The 24,677-nt window shown below is 47.0% G+C and overlaps 1 protein-coding gene across 1 annotated transcript in view; it reads left to right on the forward strand.

The window, feature by feature from the left end:
* Positions 1-24,677, forward strand: part of LOC119375165 (phospholipase ABHD3-like) — a 33,724-nt gene that overhangs the window by 8,131 nt on the left and 916 nt on the right. Inside the window, exons 2-5 of the mRNA XM_037645357.2 lie at positions 1,020-1,298; positions 9,194-9,460; positions 15,006-15,128; positions 15,488-15,500. Of these exons, the coding sequence (XP_037501285.1) occupies positions 1,020-1,298; positions 9,194-9,460; positions 15,006-15,128; positions 15,488-15,500 (682 nt within the window). The remainder of the gene's footprint in view (positions 1-1,019; positions 1,299-9,193; positions 9,461-15,005; positions 15,129-15,487; positions 15,501-24,677) is intronic.

The raw sequence follows: 24,677 nt of genomic DNA on the forward strand, positions 1-24,677 counted from the left end.
AAAGATATAATAAGAATAATATTAATATCTTGGGTCTAACGTCCCGAAACCACGATATGATTATTGAGGGGGCCGTAGTGGAGGGCTCCGGAAATTTAGACCACCTGGGGTTCTTTAACGTGCACCTAAATCTAAGTACACGGGCCTCAAACATTTTCGCTTCCATCGAAAATGCAGCCGCCGCGGCTGGGATTCGATCCCGCAACGTTCGGGCCCGCAGCCGAGCGCCATAACCACTAGACCACCGTGGCGGGGCAAGAAATAGAAAGATAGAGAACGCGAAAAATATGAAGAAAAATACAGAGATCAAGAAAAAGACAAAGATAGAGGAGGAAAGAAAGAGAAAACCGAGGAGAAAAAGAAGGCTGCCCAGCTCCGCACTTCCTTCAGGCTTGGCGCCGCTATAGTGCGACGCTGCCTTATTTTTTTTTGTCTTTGTATTTTGGCTAGAGCTAATGGACAATGTTAACCACATGGCCACAATTAATAGTTCTCAAGCCAGCTGGCTAGGTCATTGCTCTTACGACTTGTCCGTTTGAGGGGACGGAAAGAGCCCCGTAATCCTGACACAATCCAAGCCTCGGAAACCGGACGCTGAGATGTCTTTCTTGCCTAAAGGAACGAAGTAAACTGCCTAAAGTGCCGCGGCCTAACTGACCTACTTGAGTAATGTGTGACTACCGGCAGCACAGTCCGTGCATGCATTAAGCGAAGTTTAGACGCGGTGTTCCTGACAACGCACTATATCTGTTTCTTCTGCGCGAGTAATTACATTTTCATTGATAGCCGTGCGTACGAACTTGCAGCTATCAGAAGATGGTCAGTTCATACAGAAATCGCGCCATGTAGCGCATCTTGCAAAAACTCTTCGCAGCATAAGATAATCTCTTTTCAACGAACCGCAGTCACAAAAATCACGGAGTACATAGGGCTACATGTCATGCCGGGGGTGCGCGCACAATGGGATATATTGAGCACATAACAATGCTGCACTTCGAACATGCTGATTTCGTTCGCAGAGCTGGCTTCCGCGGCTGTCGTACAGACGCGAGCTGTTGGAGCTCTCGGACCGGGGCCTAGTAGCGCTGGACTGGGTGAATGAGGACCAGACGGGTCCGGTGGTGATCCTTGCTGGCGGCGGCTTCACGGACAGCCAGAGCCGGCCCTGGCGCGCCCTCCTGCCAGCGCTCACGGCTCTCGGCAATCCTTGTGTAGTGGTCAACGGCCGCGGTTGCGGTGGCGTCCCTCTGACTACGAATCGAATCACCTATGCGGCCAGTGTCAGTGACTTCGCAGAGGTATGCGCACTCTGAGCGGCGCGTGAAATTCTCTTGGGTGGCTTACCTTTTTTTTTGCCGTTCATGTGTTCGCCGTACTGAGCGTCTATTAAGATGCAAAACCAATGAGACAACCAACATGTCACTGCAAAGTTTATTCGGTATCCTAAGTGTACCACTGTGGAATCTATATATATGATCGACGGTGGTACCGATACAGTTTACTTTCTTGTTGTAATGACGAAATACAAATTGATAAATCTTACATTTAAAAGTCAGATTGCATTTACTATATTAGTGGGTCATATACTTAGTCCTCTATAGCATAATTGATGATTGAAAGGCAAGTAGTTATAGTTTTACAAGTATAGTACACTTCTACACCACCATCAAAGCTAAAGTACCCACGGGATTTAGAATTACACGGACCAGCTCGCCGTGCTGTCATGTACAGTAACGGCATCTGATGAGGCCCATTTAAATTTGCCAAGTAGATGTGAACAAGATTTCATTATAAAAGAGTGAAATGCTGTACTAAGCGACTTTCGATAGGCTGGGTTGAGCTACAACTCTCGAAATACACACACGAACACCCACACAACAGCTGTCAGAAGCTGATGAAACTTATGTTGTGCAGCCGCATAGAACTAACTTACACGGGACGCGTCAAGCTCCACATGACAGAAAGAAGTACGAGCCTCATAAAGGCCACATAAAAGTCACAGTTTCACCACAAGGGCGAAGCAATGAATGCGACAGCAACAAATTGTAGTGTTATACGAAGTGAGGCTGGCAGCTAACTCTTTTGTATCCGATCTCGCGTAACTACAAAGCGCTCGTGTAAGAGAATACGGCCGCTCCAGGGAGAGATGCTCTTTCCGCATAGCAACCTCTTGTTTAGAGCGCAGTACGTACAAGGGGTATACGAGCCGCCAGCTGATGGCTCCTGAGATAGTGCGCGTGCCAGCGATCGCGACCGCGCCCTTAGAATCAATGTTCAAATTTGCTGCTCGAGCGGCAACTCCTTCAGTTCGCTTCCGGACAACCCCTCGCCTCCCTCGCGTCTTTTCATGCTTGTTCAAGACGGGCGGGGCGTTTTCTGTTTGCTTCGAAGGCAGGCTTCCCGAGCAGGGTAATGTTATCGCATGCGCCCTCCGAGCGACAGAAATGGGCCGGCTCGTTTGATCTCTGCTTCGGCCGCTTTCGTCGCCCCCGCTCCAGCACGTTTACCCGCGGTAGAACATACGATGCGCGGGGGATCTTATCAATTTGGACTCTATACGGGACATGACGGCGATGGCAACGGCGACGGCAAAAACCCGTCGAGACTGTCCATATCGCAATAAAACTTAGAGGACGCTTGAGCTTCGCTTCCAAGAGTAGAACGTGATGGTGTATTTGGACCGTGTTCGTATCGCCTTCCCAATTGCTAGCTCAGCTTCGCTTCCTGGTGGACATTTAAACCGTGACGCAAGGAAAGCCAAAGTCCGGATGTCCTCCAGCTTCTATACCTATGCATTCGGCGCGACGAAACACGGCGGGGCGATGCCGTTTAAAGCAGAGTTTTTCAATCATACCAGATGTGAAACTGTGTTCCGAAACCCGAAAAAGCCATTGCCCGATTCCGCGGTGGTTTGCAGATTGTCGCGCCATCTAGGCGCAGTGATACAAAATACAAGCACGCCACTGCTGCATGCGCTGCCATGTTTTCTGGTAGTATGCGGCGGCGCTAATGACTGCGCAGCGTTTGATGTAGCGTTTGTTAGTGTATTGGTCAACAGATGACGCTACAATCTGCAGAACTCCCATGATTTCGGCCAATGACGAGTTCAGATTTTGATACAGGGCCCTGTGGGGAGTTTCGAAACTGGTATGATGGAAGAACACTGGTTTAAAGCGCGCCCGTGGGCACTCTGCGCCATCTCGCAGGTGATAGTAAAGCCACACTGAAGCACCTCCGGGATGTGCGTACCACCAACAGTAAATGGTGCATATAGATAGCTCGCCGTTAGTATGCTAGATGATGTATGCGTGGTGGACGAGCGGCTAAACGCACCGCGCCACGGAGCGAGGGGTCGCAGCTGCGTATCCCCGATTCCACTCGAACGAAAGATTTATTTATAATTTCTTTATTTGCATCTACCTCGAATTTCCGCTCATGGTTAACGGTCATTTTTCACTCACAACGAACGACGCCGACACCGCAATTTCTGCGAAACGAGTGCTTTAACGCTGTCCCGTTAATAGTAAATAAATACTTATGTGAAGGTAACATGTACGTCCAGTGAAGTGCAGGGTAGATGAAAAGAAGGAAGGTACATCCACATGCGCGGAAGCAGAGCGAGAAGTAATATAATTTATGGCGATTGGTGAGCGAAAACTATCATGCGATTTTGAGGAACGCTGTTGTGGGCGACTGCCGATTAATTTGGCCCAGCCGCGGTTCTCTTAACGTGCGCCTAAATCAAGCACATTCGTGATCTCGCGTTTCGCCCCCATCGAAATGTGGCCGACGCTGCTGGGAATCGAACCCGTGCCTCCGAGTTCGGCAGCGGGGCACCCAACCTTCTAAGTTAGCGCGACGGCTTATCGAGCAAGACATTGCGGCAAAAAATGCTGATACACGCCAGGGCATCAAAACATGAAAGGGTACAGAAAACCCGTCGTTGATAAAATTATCAACAACTCGGAGAAATTTCTGTCTCCGAGAATATGTTCAGAAATATGACACCAACCCAAGGTGCAATACAGTGTGACGACACAAATTACGCTACAGCGATTTAAAGGCCGAAAAAATATGTATATTAGTGAGCTACAACGGGAAAAAAATATCGTCTCATATGTTTCTCCTGATCCACTATACTGTACTAGTGATTCGCGAGCGGCATCAAGTGCTGTTCAATATTTCATTAGTCTAAAGTGCGTAGCGCTTATCTTATTGTGTCTCCGTGAAAAAAATTCTGAGAGCTGTCGTAGGCTTCACATACTTAATCATGTTGATCGTTAACGCAGCATACCGCGCAGTAAGGACGGTATGTAAAGTTAACCGAAACATAAACCAAACTATGAACAAAGCAGTGCCAGCCAACAGTCGTTCCGCCTTTAGCTACGTGAAGCTGAGCGGCAGTACGCGGGTGATATTTTCCGTTCTTGTCAGAGCACACTAAGTGAACATGAAGCGAGGGGGAATGCCAATACGGCATGCAGTGAACGCTACATTGTTTCGATATGTGAAGCCCACATCCGAGTCAAACTTCACTCCGAAGTATAAGCGTGGCAGTGCACTGTGATGAAAGAGTTGAGGTCTTTGCACTTCGTCGCTGTTGCGCTGTTCTGATGAAAAATTTGTAAAGAGAGGGGCGTGCTGGAGCCGGCGTTTGGACTAGCGGGCATGTCTTCTTCAAGGCCGCAACTGCTTTTTGTTGAACGCAGCAAATTTTTCATCAGAAGCTTCCATGCTCCCCTGAACCCCACCTTTTTCTTTCTTTTTTTTGGATTGGCACCATTCTATCACTTATATGTGTTTCCATTATTTTGTTCCAATAATGACACTGCTGATAATCTGCGACGATACTCTGCGCCTCAAATAGCATACCTCAGCAACAGCTATGGGCACATCCATCGCCTAGCCTATGGCTCAAAATTTTAAGAATTTTCTTTTTGCGTAAACCTCGTAGTTTTTGTAATAGACTGCAAAAGGCAGTAGTGATGAAGATTCATTTATTTTGCATCCCATTTAGCCAGTCAATTAGTCAGTCAATCAGTCAGTGATGACACCCAGCCAGGTGATAATCGCCTAGATCTGCCGTTCGGCGGATGCGAAGCACAGCTTGGGACATGAAATTTATTGTTACGAAACGCGGCTGAAGGTAAAAGCGGGGAAACGCAGGTCTTGATGTTGTGGTGGCTAAAACCAGCATTTAAATATTAAACCTTGGCTCTCAGTCGTCAAAGACAAAGCTTCCAAACACGTTAGCCGATTTGCGCACTGTGGCCTGCAATAACCCTGATGGGCGAGGGAACAAGCACAGAGAGGGAGAAAGAAAGCGAGAAAGAAAGAAAGAAACAGAAAGGAAGGAATTCTTGGCAAAAAAAAAGTCACAGTGTCGCCGCAACAGCGAAGCAATTAATGCGATAGCAACAAATTAGAATGTCACGCGAAGAACGGCAAGCAGCTCGATACTTGCAACGCACCGCTCGAGCGCGTTGGAAGCTGCAAAACTCGACACTTGCAGCGCGCTGCCAAAACGCAAGGAACGACACTCGAAAAGAACGTACAGGTATACACAGGACGAGCGCGAACTGTTACGGTTGTTACTTCTTCGTGTTTGAGCAGCACGCTACAACCCAACGCTCTTACACTTCTTCTTAAAAACTGCATGTGGCACGTGGAGTGACCCCTCCGCATCTCTTGTCGTGCGGTGGTGTTCGATGCATTGTTTACTCAGCGTTCCACATCAGAAGTGGGGGTACCGAAATGGGTCATTATTTAGTGCGCGTCTCAAGGGCAGCTTTCAAACTGCAGGTAAATATAGGAGTGTTGCGTTAAAGCGCGCCCTTCGGGCATTCTCGCGGTTGATACTAGACACACTGAAGCACCTCCGAGCTCTGCGTGCCGTTAACGTTAAATGGGGGATATAAATAACTCGCCGTTGCTGTGCTAAACAGCCGGCGGCGCGTGGCCGAGTTGATTAAAGCAGCACGCTGCAGAGCGAGGGGCCGCAGGTTCGAATCGCTGTGGTGCGCTCCGGAATTTTTTAAATTTATTTTTCTTTGTGGCTTTTATTTATACACACATATACACATCCGGTACATGACGGCAACGGCGACAGCAAAACGCAGCCGAGAGTGTCCATATAATTGCAATCGCAATAAAATTTCATGACGAGGCGGGATTCTAACCCACAGCCCGAAGGCAAGCATCGTAACCTCTGGGCTATCCAGGCACTCTTGTATAGTATAGTATACGAAGGGCGAGGGGAGGTGAGCATGAGATATGTGAGGGTGAGGAGGAGGAAAAGGAGGAGGGGAGAGATTAAACCATAGCTTAGAAACAAAGAGAAATACAGAGTTACAAGAGAGAACGAAAGGAAAGAAAACACAGAGAGATAAAAACAAAGAGGAACCGATAAATAGAGACAGAGATTGAAAGAGGCAAGAAAGAGAGCTAGCAGGAGCAAGAAATAGAAAGCAATATATATATATATATATATATATATAGATAGATAGATAGATAGATAGATAGATAGATAGATAGATAGATAGATAGATAGAGAAAGAAAGAAATAGATTTTAACAGACAAAAGACTGAAAAAGTACACAGAAGAGAGAAATACAAAGAGACGAAGGAAGAACGAGAGAAATAAAGAAAGAAAGAAAGACAGAAAGAAAGAAAGAAAGAAAGAAGGCCACTTCGATCCGCACTTCCTTCAGGCTCGGCACCATGAGTGCTAATCTGCCTTAATTTTTTTCATTCTGGATTGCCACTGGCTATGTTGTGCTTCGTTTTTGAGTACAAAAAAGTCACGGTTTCGCCGCAAGGGCGAAGCAATGCATGCGAGAGCACGAAATTGGAATTTTCGTTGAAACTGCGGCGCGTGGAGTGACCCCCCGCGTTTCTTGCCACACGGGGGCGTCTGATGCAAGGTGTTTTTTGTTTGTTTCTTCTTCCACATCACGAGTGGGTACAGAAAAGGGCCACCTTGTCGTGCGCGTGTCAAGGGTAGTTTTCAAATTGAAAGAATATTAAGAGCGCTGCGTGATAGAAAACGCACTCAAGCTCCTCCGAAATTTGCTTAACACCAGCGGTAAATGGTGTATATAAATAGGTCGCCGTTATTTCGCCGGCGCATGCATGAGGCGTGGTTGAGTTGTCTAATGCAGGGGGCTGGGGAGCAGGGGTCGATGGTTCGAATACCCGGTCGGGTGCTTCGAAATTTTTTTCTTCTGCGTTATTTTTCTTTGCGCCTTTTTATATACATACATATACATATCCAGGGCATGACGGCGACGGCAACGGCAAAAATCAGCCGGGAGTGTCCACATAATTGCTATCGCAATAGAAAATCGAAATACTGCTGGCATGCAGCCCTCATACAAAACAGACTCGACAGCCTGGTTGCATGCAGACTCATCATGTGCCACTTGAGCCAGCTTGCGGTACGTAGTGACGCACGTGGAGAAGCGCGAGAAAATTTTTAGTGGCTACTATTGTACGCCCACTAACAGTCAACGTGCGATATTCATCCATCAGCGTTCCAGTGCCCCACAACGCACGTCACCACTCTCAGCGCATCATAATGTGCATTCACTCGTTTGCCCTTTTGAACAGTGCGATGTGCTCTTGCCGCGGCGGTGTTCATATGAGCTTTGGTGAAACACGTGCAAATTCCGGCGAAACAAGTGCACGAAACAAGCGCAAATATATTGACTTGACGTCGCCAAGTCATTTGCAGGTGGTTTATTTGCCCAATGCGGAAAACTGATCCACATCACATTTTAACAGAAACTCTACCATGACACCTGGTTCACTGTGTGGCAATAAGCACTGTCGAAGCAGGGAAATGTCGTTCCGCTACCTGCTTTAGTCAACAGAGAGCGCGACATCACGAGTGCCGTCTATAGCTCCTTTCGCGACTGCGCATATCCTTCACGATCGCAAGTGTGCCGTATTGCAGAAGTGGGGAAGGGGTTTTTGTTGTGAGATGGGCCATTCATGCAGTCCCACTGACTTTCGAGCGGAACGCTGCGCGTTGAACGCTCCGTGTGTCATGTATTCACAAAACTTGCTTACGCTTGATCTTTGCGCACGAGCTCCTTCCAGCTTAGCGGGAATCTAGCTCTAGATTACATACATCTACATATATAGACTACATACATATACAGACTACATACATCTCTAGATGTATGTAGTGGCGGCCTGCTAATTGCCAAAAGCACAGACGCGAAAGCTTTGACGATTTGGCCGCTATTTTTTATCTCACGCCTTTGTTAAATCCTAGGAGCCTGTTTTTCCACCGACTGAAACCTTTCAGGCGGTTGACTACACACGTATCTTCTGTGATTTCTTAGAGAAGCCCAAAATATTTCAACTGCGTACTTTGCTATGTCATGGGGTAGCGTTCGAATTTATCCAACACGCGACGCATAGACGCACGCCTTCGTATGCCGCTAGTGACGCTTCGTTAGGATGCAAATTTTGACAACGTACTCTATATGCTTCAGTTGTTGGCTGCTAACTATGTGCTCGTCCTCACCCATAACTTTATAATAATGGTGATTTGAGGCCCCATTGTGGACTTCGTTGGGGGCTCTTCTAAGTTGCCGCTACTTGTGTACGAATGTATTAACAGAGAAACTGTTAAAGTGCGTGGCCATGCCACAAAAATATCGTCGTCATGAACAACTATGTTCCACAGAATATGGCCATATCCCACTACTCCCCGCTATGGTGCGGCCTGTAATAACTCTGAGAACGATTACAGAGAGAGAGCGAGAGAAAGAAAGAAAGAAAGAAAGAAGGAAGGAAAGAAAGAAGGAAAGAAGGAAAGAAAGAAAGAAAGAAAGGAAGAAAGAAAGAAAGAAAGAAAGAAAGACGGAAAGAGATATATAAAGAAACAGCAAGAAAAAAGTTCTTGCCGAAAAATATTCTTTTGTTTGTGCTCCTCCGAAGGCAGCGCGAACAACAGGGACCTGCCGATGCAACTGGTATACTGCCACCCTCAAGGGCCGACGTCAGATTGCCGACCATGACAGGCCTCACTTCGATGCCAGCAATATGGAAAATAGCCGTGCACCTACATTTAGCTGTACGTTAAGCAGACACAAACAAATTGGTCAAAGTTAACCCGGACTCTCCATCAGCTGTTGATACCTCAAAATCTGAATGGTACATGAAGATCGTTGCGGATTTGCAGGTAGTGGCAGAGGTGCGCAAACGGTACCCGACGGAGTGTGTGCTTGGTGTGGGCGTTTCCTTGGGCGGCCTGCAGCTGGCGCTTTACTTGTGCCAGTGGGGTCCCCGCGCGCAGCTAGACGCGGCGGTGGCCGTGTCGGCACCTTTCCAGTTGGGCCTAGCTAGCCGTAATCTAGGGCGCTGGGGCACGAACATGCTGCTCAACGTCTGGATGACTCGCCGTTTTGTGCGCTGCCTGCGCGACAACGAGGAGGTGGTGCGCACGGCCGTGAGTACATAAATATTGATCTCGTAAATCTCTACCGGGATTCCTAAAGATGATCTAAGTTGCACTGCAACAAATATGTCACGTAGAGTGTCTCTTGCAAAAATACTCGATATAGATATCTGTGAAGCGCAGAAATATCTTGCAAATGAGGCCTGTGGTTTTAGGTAGTCCCCATTTTGCTCCATGAAAGCTATCACTCTGTGGACGTTCAGCATTACGTTTACTTGAAGCTTTTAACGCCTGCACTCTGACACGATGTTTCCTGTGTAAATGAGGAATATAAGAAGACTGCAGTTGCTTGCGTAATCGTCAGATATGTTTCGGTTTGTAGGTCAGCAGGTTGACGAAGACGGCCAATTTGTAGTGTAGGAAAGGTGTTTGAAGTCTGAGAACAAAAATTTCGAGTGGAATACGAATATACGGAGCGTAATTTATATGTAGGGCGAGAATGGCCGTGCGTGGAGTTTGCACAGCATATAGTGCTTCGTTGCGATCTGTTGAAAATGCTACGGGCCCTCAAGCTCACTTTCACCTACAGTAATTGCCTCACTATGTTTAATAATCTTGCGACAAATAAATCAGTTGTTCAACCAACATATCACCTAATCTTTGTACTCGGAAGCTGTGGCCGAATCATGCGAGCCCGTTTACAAGAACGTTTACAAGAAGTGCATGTTAATAATGAAAATATATAAATATACACATAGCCGCCGCGCTGGCTCAGTGGTTACAGTTCTTGGCTGCTGACCCGAAAAACGCGGTCTCGATGCTAGCTGCGGCGGTCGTATTTTGATGAAAGCGAATTGCCTGACCCAGGTGTGCTTTGCGATGTATAATGTTCACCTGGCTTTATTGTCTGTTAATTAACATTAATATTGTTAGTATCATTAGTATCTAACAAAGAAAAAGACGGGTCCTTAAAAGTCAATTTATTTCTTTAATTGTATAGTAAAAGTTTCGCATGGAGTCATTAGCCAATACACATGGTGGTTGTTTTTTAGTTACTCCAAATTTTCATAAAAATGCTTTGACGGAAAGGCACCTGTCGCCTTCGCAAATGAGCTTCACCCCATGTGGAAACAGTTTGCCACTGTTAAAGTTAAATGGGAAATAATGATTGTCGAAAAGCGTGTAAGTAACATTGTAATTATCAGCTTGCTGGTAGTTGTTCACATGGAAACGTTGTAAGGGGTCGCCATTTATGAAAGCCCCACTTTTTAGAAATCTGAAAAGTCGCAAGAGTTCTCGAGATATCATTTATTGAAACTGAAGCCCAGGAGCGCGTTGGGAGCGCCGAAAACTCTCCCGCTGTGTTGTTTGAGCGCCCTGAAACAAGTGGCGAAATATGAATGAAGGCGCGTGACGGCAGTGTGTTCTCAGGGACGCACCAAGCCATCTCACGTACGCCAGCGCATCCCTTATTCTTGCGTGTGATGCTTTGTGCTCAACTGTTGTTTTTCGCACAATGGGCAAGAAAAGCGCCAGTTGTGCGCATTTTCACTTCAGTAGAATGTAACGCTGAAGAACAGCCCTAGCGGCTCTTGCACTCTTCGACAAGCGACAGATTCTTTAGCGGATATTGATACATTACGAAAGGGGCAGATAAGCAGATAAGCACGAAATATTACTGAGAAATAGGAAGCGGTACACCTGCATATGTCAGACGACTTGCCATTCTCCCTGACCAGAATGTGCTGCGACGCGCCTTCGTTAAATCTTCGTCCCTTTCTCGTGACGAGGCGTTTCTGCCAGTTGCGAAAGAGCGGCCGACTTTCCCGCGCTGCCAAGGCGATCGGTTTCGGCATTGCCTTCATCGCGGCCTTCCGATGATGAGCATCCGAAGTTACGTGTGATACCCTGTATTTCTCAGATATGGGAATGCCATAAATGACGGCCCTTTGCAACATTTTCATACAAAGCCCTCTAGCTCATGACTAGAAAAGGCTAATGACAACTGTCTGAATTCAAGAAAGGTTTATTTCTAGCATTTTCAATTTAGGTTGAGCAGCGGCAAAATATTTCGACCTCGACGTCGAGTTTGCCTGTGAAGGGAACAGGTGCTTACGGTCTTAGGCTTAAAAAAACAACGAAAAATATTCACTGCAAAAATTCGCCCGGTATGAAATGTCTGTACTTCTTTACTCTATTGCATTTAGAAGGCTATTCGTTGGAATGAAGCTGCATACCATGTATGGGCACCGTGCATACGTTAGGAGCCGCCACAGTCGCACGCTGCCTCCAGCGCCAAAGCGGCCACGGCAGCAGACTTGGCGGGATAAGGGAGCAGACGACGCAGGCGGCGGCAAGCCACTGCGCCGTGCTTTGGTGCTTCGCTTGAGGCGTCTTTTTTCCCGTTTGCTTCCAAAAGACGTCAAATTGTTAGCAGCTGTCAGAGAACGTAGCGTTAGCACGTGTGCTTCTTTTCGCCAGACCTAGTCTATCCTCAGGCGAAAGTGGCAACATAAAGTGCATGAACTGGGGGAAGACAACGGAGGTGACGAGCCCGTTGAGTGAAACTGCGCACGTGTAACGCGGGCCGTCTCACTCACTAAACAATCACAGCTTATCACCCTCGGGCTAACGCGGCAGCGAACTCAGCGGCAGCTTGAAACTGGTGATATCAGCAATTTCACTCTCACGGCCGCTGAATGAAAAAACGCTTTCCACGGAATGGCCATGGGACTGCATTCGCTGCGCCGACTTAACCAGTGCAGCCGAGTTCGTCGTTGCGGCTCGTGTTTTGCTGCCATGGTACTGCAAAGCGCGCCAATTATTATTACGTTTAAGTTCGGAAAGCTACGTGATATAGATAGTTTCTTCCGAGGAGCTAACCTAAAGAAGGGCAGAGACCTCCTCGAAGCGGGGCACGTTCACGGCGTCGTGAAAGACGTGCTGCTCGGCAGATCAACAATCACGGGCAAATGTACCCCCCAGAATAAAAAATACCCCATCTATTCACAAAACTCACTTTTGTCGTCGAACGAGTAACGCCGTAAAACACGTGCCCAGATAATTCCTGTAGGTGTTATTGCACCGAACAACGCAGCAATTATTCTTGGTGTTCGGCATTCCTACGAACAGCACAACCGACACAAAATGAACTGCCCGCGAAAATACCTCGCGCCGTCACAACGGGAGCGTGGAGCGAGCAGGGGTCCACTCGCGGAGCGATGTTTTATGCGATGTTATTCTTATCATCCACCACCTGCGGCTGACTGATCGCGTTGATAGCGCGGACGAGCCGTCGCTCTCTGGTCACTGGCCAAGCGTGAAAAGCACGAAAAGTATAGTCATCGTAAAAGGCATCGTTCCTCGATCTCACCCCATTGCGAGCGCGTCAGAGCATCCCGCCAAATGTGCGCTTCTTGCCGCTAGGGACGCCTTCGCTCGGGCAGCGGAGTTACGTCTGCACGGAGCCTATAGTATCGGCAGGCATAGCCTCGCATTCAGGATAGGGCTAAGGTTAAAGTTGAATTTACGGACTTGTCTAAAATTGCTCCTTACATATGTCTATCCTGTATTACAAGAAATGAAGTCACAGTTTCACCGCAAGGGCGAAACAATGAATGCGACAGCAGCAAATTGTAGGGTTATACGAAGTAAGGCTGGCAGATAACTTTCGTATCCGATCTCGCGTAACTACGAGTACAAAACGCTGGTGTAAGAGAATACGGCCGCTCCAGGGAGAGATGCTCTCTGCATAATCACATCGTGTTGAGAGCGCACCACGTAAAAGGGTATACGAGCCGCCCGCTGTGATGGCTGTCAGAGATAGCGCGCGCGCCAGCCGCGACAGCGTCCTTAGATTCAAAGTTCAAAGTTTTTGCTCGCGCGACACCCACCGTTCTCCCCCCTCCGAGTGAATGCACCCTCCGAGCGACGGAGGGTGCATGCGTCTTTTCATGCTCGTTAAAGACGGGCGGGACGTTATCTCTCTGCTTCGACGGCAGGTCTCCCGAGCGGAGTGATGTTATCGCATGCACGCTCCGAGCGACGGAGATGGGCTGGCTCGTTTGATCTGTGCTTCGGCCTCGTTCGTAGCCCCTGCTCGCGCGCTTTTACCCGCGGTAGAACATACGATGTGTGGGAGGATCTTATCCATTTGGACTTCATATGGGAGGGACATGACGGCGACGGCGACGGCAAAAACCCGTCGACAATATCCATATAATTGCTACCGCAATAAAATTCGTAAGTTGTGAGAGGTCCCACCTAGTTGACCGAAGAGCTGCAACCTGTCGCCTCGGTGACTAAAGAGATAGTCCAACTCATACATTGGGCAACGTTCTTCAAACGCGGGGACACCGGCCGTCCGGCTAATGACGTCCTACAGAAGTCCGCGCATTGCTGGAAACTTGTGCTCACCGCCGCTGAGGAGGAAATAACGCGGACGTCTTAAGTCGTATCCGACTGTAGTTATTGAACTCGTGTAACAACTTTCGTAAAACGTACATAAAGCAAAATTTCGTTCTCGCACTGCAATGTCCGAGGGCCCATACTGACACAATTCCGTGACACCTAACATTGGGCACAGGGCGACAAGGCACACACGTGGACACCACTGAACACACAGAGCCCCACGCGGCGTAAGCCATTCTCTTGAAACTCAGACCTTACTTACTCCGACAGCACACTTTCGATGACGATAACATCAGTGGTAAAAGCTCGCTTTTAGTGACTATACAACTACTGTCGCAAGAAGGGACTTGTATAAAAAACGATCGATTCTGCAAAAATGAAAACACATCACTGATAACTACTGAAATTCAGCATTACTATCAGCCTATGACGGCTCACGTTGATATTCCCTCCTACTCACAGATACTTCAACGCACTAGCGTTCATACGTCAGCTCAATATTTATTGATCAGAGGCGTGTCTTGACCCCTGCCCCGCAAAATTTTTCAAAGGAATTTCTTGATAAGGTAATCTCGTGTGAGTTATATCTTTAAATAAAAATGTCCTTGCTGAATTGCACTCACTGATAACTCGTATGTGAAGGTGCGAGATTAAAATGCATATCGCAGAGCACCGATTATGCGACATATTGGAATTTAAGTGCATTGACATTCCGATCAAGAAAGTTAATTACATGATAACGGACTCATTATAGTCGACTCACTCAGACTCACTCAGACTCAGATCGAGCCGCGAGTCTGACTGAGTCCAAGTAAGTAATATTTAGGTGAGGTTGAGTACAAGTGAGTCCGGTCAAGAAAGATTTTAGTGAGTCTGAGTCCGAGTGGGTCCGGTTGAGGAAACGTTTGCTGAGTCTGAGTCCGAGTGAGTACTAAGGGCAAAAGATATTTCATGGGTGAGTCTGAGTGAGCTCCACATTTTTTGCCGACCATTGCACATCACGTACTAGAAGGAGACAACGAGACCTCCCCAAACCTTCCTTTTTGAAACAATGCAGCAGGTAGACGCTAAACGTGTGCTACTAGAAGTGTCTTGTACATTGGCCTTAACAGAAGTAATGGACTCAGCAAACATCAAATAACTTTGCAGTTATTCAAAAGCTCTTTTTTACACGGTTTCTTCGCAGAAGGTAGTCGAAGCAGACAAGGTGTTCAGTTGCTGGACGCTGTCCTCGTTCAACAAGCGCTACGCTGCTCCGGTATACGGCTTCCCCTCTCTAGAGGACTTCTACGAACACTGCAGCCTCAAGGTAAGATTCCTCAGGCGCGCGTGAACTTTTGGTCAATTGTGAGAACTGCTGAATTTTTTGCGCCTTTGTTTTGGACTGCAGCTTTCCACACCATGAATTGATGGATGCTATGAGCTTTGCTTTGCTTTTTGATGGATGCTATGAGCTTTGCTTTGCTTTGCTATGAGCTTTGCTTTGCTATGAGCTTTGCTTTGCTTTGCGTTTCTTTGCTTTTTGACAGCACACAATTTTTCCTCTTCCTTACTGAATCTCGCTTTTTAAGTACGCGTTCTAAGGCAACCGGACCACGCTTCAAACAATAAAGTTCGTCCACTTGAATTATCATAAAATGCCTCCCTCATTTCATTTTTGCCCTTTAGGTGGTTACACAGAGTGAGTTTTTTCCTCTCGCTGCCATCCAATAAATCCTCTCCTGTTTACTGACTTTTCGCTTAACGCGTATTTTAGCCATATCGCTTACACTGGCAGCCGTAGGCCTGCTAGTGCGTCTCCAAGTTCTTTTTCTGCACTGTATGTCAACGCTCTTTCTATACAAATACCGGAACACCTTCGCTGCCCATCCACTCTCATGTTCCTTAGCCTCTCTTCGAAGCTCATTTGGTATGAGCTTCCCTCACCTCAAAACTTGCCCATCCCATATCGCCCTTTACAGCCTCATTTGTCGTCTTCCCGTGACCACCCAACGCGAGGCAAGCTACAGTCCTTTGATTCACATCAATTCCTGATTGCACCTCTGACCTCATGCACACCACTGAGTTCCCAAATGTAAGCCCCGGAAACATTACACTTTTCCACAGACCTCGAAGCACCTCGTACCTATTGTTAATGAGAACAGGCAATAATGCCAGGGAAATTATAGGGGACGTTATTTGTAGTAATTAGGATATAAATGCGAAGAAAGTAAAGTGGACGAAAAGATAAGTTGCCGCCGGCATGGACCGAACCTGCGATCTTCGAATAACGCGTCCGATGCTCTACAATTGAGCCACGGCGGTGGTCATCCTCCCGTCCAATTTATCGGGTATATATGTGTATTTAAACCTGGGAGTGTTAGCGCCGATCGCAGCCATGGCGGCGAATGTGGAACACTCTTTTTTTCTGCCGGTTGGCAGAAAAAAAACATGGTTGATCCCTCCGTCAACGAAATCGGAATAACACGAAAGTAAAACGTGCCCTTATAGAAGTAACTGAATGTTTACTGTGCATTGATATAAGAGAGTTTCCACAATGTATATTGATGTCTGGCAGCTAGGGCGCCGCTTAACGTGTATGCACCCACTTTGATGATTGGTGGTACATCTCCATCCCGACGACTAACAACCATGTTAAATGATTAAACAAACCCTTGTGCTAGCTGTAGTAGTTGAAGGTGAAAGGGCAATCAGAGAACGAGGTGTGATAGCCAGAATAGCGTCGCATATTGGACGCAGAACTTGGTCGCCATCCCGCGGCATGTTAAAATGTGATTGAAAACCACTGCCGCAGTAGAGGGAAACGCAAAGCGCGTCGTGCCGCCCCGGTAGCCCGACCGCGATTTTTCTCGGGGCGAGCGCGTGAACGGGGAACGCGGTGTTACAGCCAGGTGAGGCAGGCGCGTGTCGCAGAGCTATTTTTGGTTTGGATTAGCGTGACACTATGAGCGAGGCCGACGCTTTTACGACGCTTGGGCTAAGGTCGCCACCTCGCGGTGTGTTAAGGCATTGACAAAATTGAACTTCTACAGAAAACGCGTTCAATTAATGGGACGGACGTGTAACGCCGTGCAGGTGCTTATCGCGGAGGCCACAGTAATGACGAATTACTTTACTTTACCGCTCCCAGAGGGCAACACCACCCCGCCGACCGGGAGGGTGGTAGATATAAAAGGCGCGTTTGTAAAACCTCTAGAGTCTGTGACCGCGGCGCAGTGGATAGCGTGCCCGGCATCTGTTGTTTCGGACTGAGCGGTCGTGGGTTCGATGCCCGTTGACGGAACGTTTTTTAGGGGCGAAGCTCCTTATAGCGGCACCCGTTCGTCCCTCGTAGCGTAGTATGTAACCAGTCTTACGCTTTGACCTGCAAGGTGGTGCCGGTGGGAGATTTTTCCTGTGCGTTGTTGAACAATAAAAAATTCGCAGCGTTAGCTAAAAGCCGACTTCTTCTGTCTCTCATTCCCATTAGCAGCCATTCTTTACTTCCAAGGTAGTGCCTGGTGAGATTTCTCCTGTGCGTGATTAAACAATAAAAATTTTGTTCAAAACGCCGTTGATTGATGAAATAAACCAACAAAAGACGCCAGATGTTTTGTAAAAGCAAAACGAAAGAACGCCAGATGTTTCTAAAGCAAAACGAAAAGACGCCAGCTGCTTAACGAAAGACGCCAGATGTTTTCTAAGCAATGGTTTTCTAAACAATGAAAATTCACAGCGTACATGTAAAATTAAAGTGCGCTGCAAGTCGTCATAACTCATCGAACCTTTAGTATAAACGCGCCCGATCTCACGTCGGTGATGATGTACTGGGCAGAATTCACGGAAGATTCACGGTTTACCGATGAACCTCCGCAGCTTCGCCCACTCATCATCATTCACTCCGTGGATATGCTGTGATTTTTTTTTGCCATCTGATCGTGTAAATATTTTTGACGTCATTTCCGTGACGGAAATACGTCACTGAAGTCTTGGTGGACCCTGGCATAAAACTTTCCTGTTAAAAAAAGTGTGCCACACTCGCCGTCATGGCTGCGATCGGCGCTGACTAACACTCCCAGGTTTAAATACACATATATACCCCATAAATTGGACGGGGGGATGACCGCCGCCGTAGGTACGTGGTAGAGCATCGGACGCGTTATTCGAAGGTCGCAGGTTCGGTCCCTGCCGGATGCAAGTTATCTTTTCGTCCAATTTACTTTCTTCACATTTATACCCTAATTACTGCAAATACATCCCTTATACTTTCCCTGGAATTATTGCCTGTTAGTTCTCATTATTATTGTGTTTAACAAACAAAAACGAGCCCTTAAGAGTCACCTTCTTTCCTTCATGCCTATTCTACCCCACAAGGCCTTCTAGCGCTTTCCCATCCTCACTTTGTTCAGCATGAATAGAGTGGGGACAAAGGACATGCTTGACTGAGCCCCTTGGAAATATCAGCGTTCTTTTTCTACTTGTGCCTTCCCATTCTAAGTAAGCTGTATTTTCTGGGTAAATCTCTCTCAAAAACTGCATAAGGTCAGCCCAGTGATGCCCAAAGCCATGTGCAAGGGCCTGTTCTCTACTTTTGATATTTCTATACACTTCGTAAGAAAAAAATAGTTCGTCGTATCACCGCCTGCCAATTCCAAATTCATTCTATATTTGTCCCAAAATATCGTTCTGTTTTGTCCAAGTTTCAATTTTTAATTTGACTGGTTGCCTAGTGGTCTATACGAGAAAAGGTTTTCATTTTCTCCCTTGCTTTCATAGATTAAGTTCATTCTACTGTTTTGCGAACTGTCCACTATTTGCCTGCCCTGCAAGCATTTTTCTGCGGCTTTCAACAGTGATTCATTAGTGTTATGTCTCAGTACGTCAATGAGGATGACGGGAACCCCATCTAAACTAGGGGCAGCGCGCTTTAGAATTGTTCCTTCGGCCTTCCATTTCATATTCTCAAGTACGACCTCTTCCTGGGCTGCGCTCTCCTTCATACTTTTACTCGCCGAAGAAATCCCCTGGGCGATTTTACTAAACGAATCGGCTGTTACCTTTAGGACGTAACATAGCCCTTCGTACCCTTCCATTTGAAAACCCTCCTTCATGCAGAGCATGTTGCATTCTGATAGATTTGCTACCTAGCGCCTTTATGTGGCTCCAAAATACCCTAGGCGCGGCCTTATTTTTTTTCGTGAATGTCTACCACCCAGCGTTCACTTTCATTTTTAATTTTTTTTCCACGATCAACATCTGTACAATGAATTCTTTCTGTAAATATATTTCCCATATCTTGCTGACTTCGTCCTGTGGCCGCTTTTCCGTTCTTGCCTATCTATGCTCCTATGATCCTTCACGTCGATTCTCGATTGCTTACTGGTTTTCCTTGTTCCTCCAACTTTTTGGATTTCTCTTTTCTTTCCGCAAACAGTTTTCTTCTCTTTTCCTATCTCGTTCATTATTATATGCAGCAGCTCACTATACTCGCACTCCTTGCCTGCTTTTTGCCTTCTTCCTCGACTTCGCCGCTATATAATTTGTTTGTAATTTAATTACGAGCTGGCAAACTTTGATTCCATGCTCTCATTTGTCGTTTTATATCCCATTTCTAATATGCGTTTATTATCACTGCCCAACCTGTTAATCTCTTCCTCGGCTATTTTCATTTCACTCGGTTTGTGATAAATTCCTTTTGTCATAAAACAATAATCAATGTTCGATTGCCTATTTCACAGTTCCCACGTGATCTGCCCATCACATCTAGGCTGCCTGGTAACTATCTCAACACTATCTTGCTCGCAGAGATCTAGCAATAACCCTTTGGTGTCTGAATATCCGTCAAGGTCATGTATGTGGGCATTCATGTCCCATGAAACAGAATATCGGCCCCATTACCAAATTCCTTAATATCCTTGCTTATGCAATTCACTCTCTCCTGATTCCCAATTCACACGATAAGTATGATGGCGCCATGTATTGGTATTGCTTCCGTATCTCAGTTAAAATGTAAAACGGGTGCACCCCATGACACTTCCACAGGCGCTTTCAAAGTGATACATCTTGCTGATTGGCGTCTAACCTTTGAGATGATATGTACACAATTATGTACACCAGTTATTGCTATTTGTATTGACTAGGGGCTAAGAAAGAACAAGATACATTGAGCTTTGGATCAAGTGAGCCTCCTGCATAAAAAATATGTCTTCATTTAACTTTATTTTGTAGAATACTGTTGCATGTTATTACTTTGTTGAAGGCACTATCATGTCCTTCGAGTCGTTCGATGTGCCACTTCCCGCGGCAAACGTCAAACGTATAATTTTTCTTTGCTCAACATGGACACAAGCGAAAACAAATTCGCACTATATTTCTAGCCTGAGATTTCATTCTATTTATGCAAAAACACAGCTTGAATGGCTTCAGAATAAATAGATATTTAATAACAAAGTAATTAGGAATGATTACTGTAACGCACATAAATTAACGTATTCCGACATTAGTTTCGTTGCAGTATATTATCGAGTGCCTTGAAGTAACACTGCATAGATTTGGCGCATTTACAGAGAAGATTTTCATAGGTGGCGTCTGAAAGGGCTAATAGTCCATTGCAAACAGGCAGCAGATAACACTGTCAGAGACTGTACAGTACCGAAGTACAATAGAAGTTCACTTTTGGTGTGCGTCACAACGTTTTCCGCTGAACCCACTCATACGGACAAGAGTCAGTTCCCCAAACAATGGAATGTGCAAAGCATTGGTGTCTTTGCTACCTGTACAGTCGAAGCCATAGATGGCTCAGTGATGGATCTGGCAGATTCTCAGCAATGTGGCGCAGGCGCATGAACGTCACGACACTGCGTTCTTACTTGCTGCGACCATTTCTCTCCAGCTGCTTCTTCGTTTCTGTTATTTCTTTAAACGGGTCATGAACCACTTTTCCAAGTAATGATCTAATGACCTCAGTATCGGAGTTTACTGCCTCCCGAATCGATTGCCGCAAAAATTTCTCGAATCCGTCAAGAATCAGCGGAGTTACGGGGGTTTGGCGCACGCTCCCAGCGCTTTCTCTCTTTTCTCGTGCCGACGAGCGCACTGGAAGCTAGACAGGGAGGGATGGCACGGGGCAAACAAGTTACGTCAGCGCGCGTCACGAAACGCGATCGCTCTCCCGCTGTGATTCGCTTGCGCGAGTGCGGCTACCGTGTACTGAGGATTGCGGCGCCGGCAAGTGACGGCACCCCGCGGCAAGAAGCGCATCTGATCCGAACGCCGCTCTCGATTTACGTCGGCTATCGGCCAAGAAGCATGCTATGTCTCTTGCGACGTAAACTGGCAGATCCGCGACGTCAACGTGCAGACGCCCCGCCCACCGACGAGAGTGAGAACCGGCGTCTGTTTGAAAAGAGGGCGCCTGAGGAAACGGCAACTTCGCGCTCCGCTTGTGGCCTTTACGCGGCGCGCACGACTGTAATATTTGGCAGAGCAGTTCATAGCCTTGTCAGGTTTCCGCAGGATGTGTTTTTTCAACAAGCCCAAGGGGTGCTTCATGACCCCTTTAACAGGGAGTTGTTTACGCCATGTCAATGGGAGGTCTCTGGTCGTCACGCAGAGCCACGTGACCCCCAGGTTCGCACTGGGCCATGTGGCCTTGCGGTGTGGAGTGAGTGAGGCTCGGTAGGAAGGGGAAAGAGCTGCGCCTCGCAGAGACTGGGGAGGGAGAGGCTCGTTAGGAGGGGGAGAAGGCGATTAGCGTCGCTGTAAGCTCGCTGGGATGGTGAGAGGGTGTTACATGCAACAACGGCTTGCCCCAATTCCTTGGCAAGGCGGGCATGGTTTGCGCAGCAGCAGCGTTTCCAGCTCGCTCGCGTTCCAGCGCAGCCGTGCTAGTAATACGCGGTTTGGGCGATTTTCCGGGTGGAATAGGCCAGAATCGCAGTAAAGCGCTACCACAGCGCTCCAGCGCGGCCGTGAATGAGCATATCGTCGCGCGCCAACCACATGACTTAACCTGAAGAACAAAGCAATCCTTAGCGTAAGCTGCCGAAGCTTAACAGCAAAGTGTAACGCCTGAAGAAACGGGATCCAGCAGATGCAATATTACAAGGAGCTGCAAATGTACAATAAATCCTTACTACCACACCATAGCGTAACACAGAGGAACAAATAGACAACACTGACACCACACAGAAATATTTAGAAAATTCTTGCAATATAGAGAAATCCAGTAGCCTGACGAAAGGGGGCACCAGCTCCGCTGTTTCGACTTTCATGGAGTGCAGCTGGTTCGAGTATTGTTTAAATTCTGACAACACTGTCTTCAATTGTTTTTAAACAGAACAGTGTTCGACAGTTTAACCTGCAATGGATGATGCACTGGACATCATAATTTTAATACGAATTTTGATTTCAATTTAGCCGATGTAATATATTACCAATGAGCTGTTCCGGTTATATTATATTGGAAAACTTCAAATAAAAACAGGTAGCCGTTTAAGTCCTATCCCATTAGCAGAAACACTCAGGCTAGCATAACTCTCGAGGTATATCTGTCTCCAAAATGTGATTAAACTTGTACTGGTGTTTATGGAATGCACTCGGGACTGTCGGAGGTAGGGTTACTTAATATCAGGCACGACAAAATATTCAATTGAATATTTCGCCCGTATGTTTGCCAAGAATGAGGCTATTCATAGCATTTCTGCTAAGCTGACACCACTTCGACATTCCTGAATTTCTTATTGTTTCCCATAACATCAAGTGAAATATTAGAATGGTAAATGAACAATCCTGTTCTAAGTTTTTGTCGGAACACGGAGATTCTCCGTACGTGTAATGTACCCAGCTCGACACGGTGAATCACCAACGATAACACATAACATTCGGGCCTCTGACAACAGAAAGAAAGTTTCAGTGCACTTCAAACGCGTGTAATTGCACCATCGTTGACAGGCTTACAAGCCCCTTAACAGCATACGGGGTGTACCAGCTAGTTCTAGCCAGCGTTTCAAAAAATAAAAGAAAAAGAAATACCAGGACTTCGCGGAATACAAGGACTGCACGGTGACAGCGAAAGCTGGAAGAGCCGCCTTTGTAGAGCCCTCGTAACCTCTGAAGGGCAACTAATACAAGTACACCTGCAAGGTACCCACTACGGCATAAATAATCATTTTTGTGAAGGGAAGCACCCACAATGCCATTATTTGTCATTCTGCGGATAATCGAGGTACCTGCTACACATCTGCACGGCATTCAGTGAACTTTGACGATGGTGTGGTTTGCCGATCATGTGGCTGATGACGATAAAGAATTATGGCTGAGCCCATTGTAATGTGTTGGAAGCTATGAATGACCAACTCGTTGCCCGATTCGCATTGCGTGTCGCCTGGTTGTTAGTTTCCTCTTCTCTCACGTTGTATTACACATGTAACGCGATTCCTTGCCCGACATGACGCCGGTATAGCGGTCTTTTTGCGAATGAGTTTCAGGCACCGGCGTCACTCTGTGGTAAAACACTTGACTCCCACGATGAGGCACCGTGTTCAAATCCCATTCGATACTGGGTATTGGTTTTCTCATTTCGCTCAACAGCGGTTACGGACACTGGCGGCGGCGGCAACGGACAACTACGCCACCAAAATCGGCTCTTGATGCGATCTCATATTAGTTTTCGCTGTAAAACGAAGCAGTCTTGAGCTTCGCCTTCAAGAGTAGAACGAGATAGCGTAATCGGTCCCGTGCGCATCGCCTTCGCAATTGCTAGCCTGGCTTTGGCTCTCGGTGCATGCCTTAATCGAACCTCAAGGAAATGAACGTTTGTCCGCGTAGCATTCGTCGTTTCAAACTATCCTAGAATGCCTCTGACTGGCTGGCCGACGTTTCGATAGCAGGACCTATCTTTGCAAAGGCCCCTTGTCATCCTTGGCGTGTCCGTTCTAAGGTAATTAGTGTTGACGTCATGTCCAGTGGTGGCGCATGTCTCTGTTGGTAATCACCGTGTAAAAAGAAAGACAGAACTATAAAGCAGATGACTATAGCCCTTGCTCATTTTGAGGGAAAATTTTGCCAGGGATCAGGAATAGCATCGTGGAGATAAGAAGAGCTAAAGAAAAAAGAAAAATAGAGGAGGAGGAGGAGTGGCACAGAAGAGCGAGAGCCGCCAAAGGCACGACGAAGAAAACAGCCGAGCAAGAAAGCTACTTGGACAACCGGCAGCGAGGCACCGAAGCCGAGCTCCCGCGAAGGCTGCCGAAGATGGCGCCCTCCCTCTATTTCTCAAAGAACCGCCTCAGAATGGGAAGGGCCAAGTTAAGGCGATTATCGAAAGGGTTGTGGAAAGCAAGGACTTACCAAAACAGTAACCAGTGATCTTTATTTTTTTTTTTAACAGCGGAGATATTCAAGCTCGACGTTGCAGAAAACTCGGCGGCTATGCGCTACAGTCACTCAGCCCCTGGTATAGCATAGCCATGCATGGTATAGAATATGAAGGGGTGGGAATGGAAAGAGCGGTGAGGAGGAGGAGGGAAACAATGAAGTACAGGGTAAAGTATAGCCTATACTTGTATATTACAGGGTGTTTCGGCTGAAAAGCACCAAGTAATAAAAAAATTAAGTATAGGCGCTACGCGTCTCCAATTTGCACAGTATTGTTCTGAGACGTATAGAGCACGCCACAAACCTTTGTTAATTACCGAGCTTGACGGATTTGAAAAAAAAAATATTCTGACGTGCTCTATATGGCTCTGAACAATAGTGCGCTAATTGGAGACGCGTAGCACCTATGTTTCATTTTTAGTATAGCAAGGGGGTGAAAATGAAAGAGAGGATGAGGAAAACTGTTGTGCGGGTGAGGATGAGGGAAAAGAGGAAAGGAGAG

Source organism: Rhipicephalus sanguineus, chromosome 11 (genome assembly GCF_013339695.2).
Source record: "Rhipicephalus sanguineus isolate Rsan-2018 chromosome 11, BIME_Rsan_1.4, whole genome shotgun sequence".
Classification (NCBI taxonomy): Eukaryota; Metazoa; Arthropoda; class Arachnida; order Ixodida; family Ixodidae; genus Rhipicephalus; species Rhipicephalus sanguineus.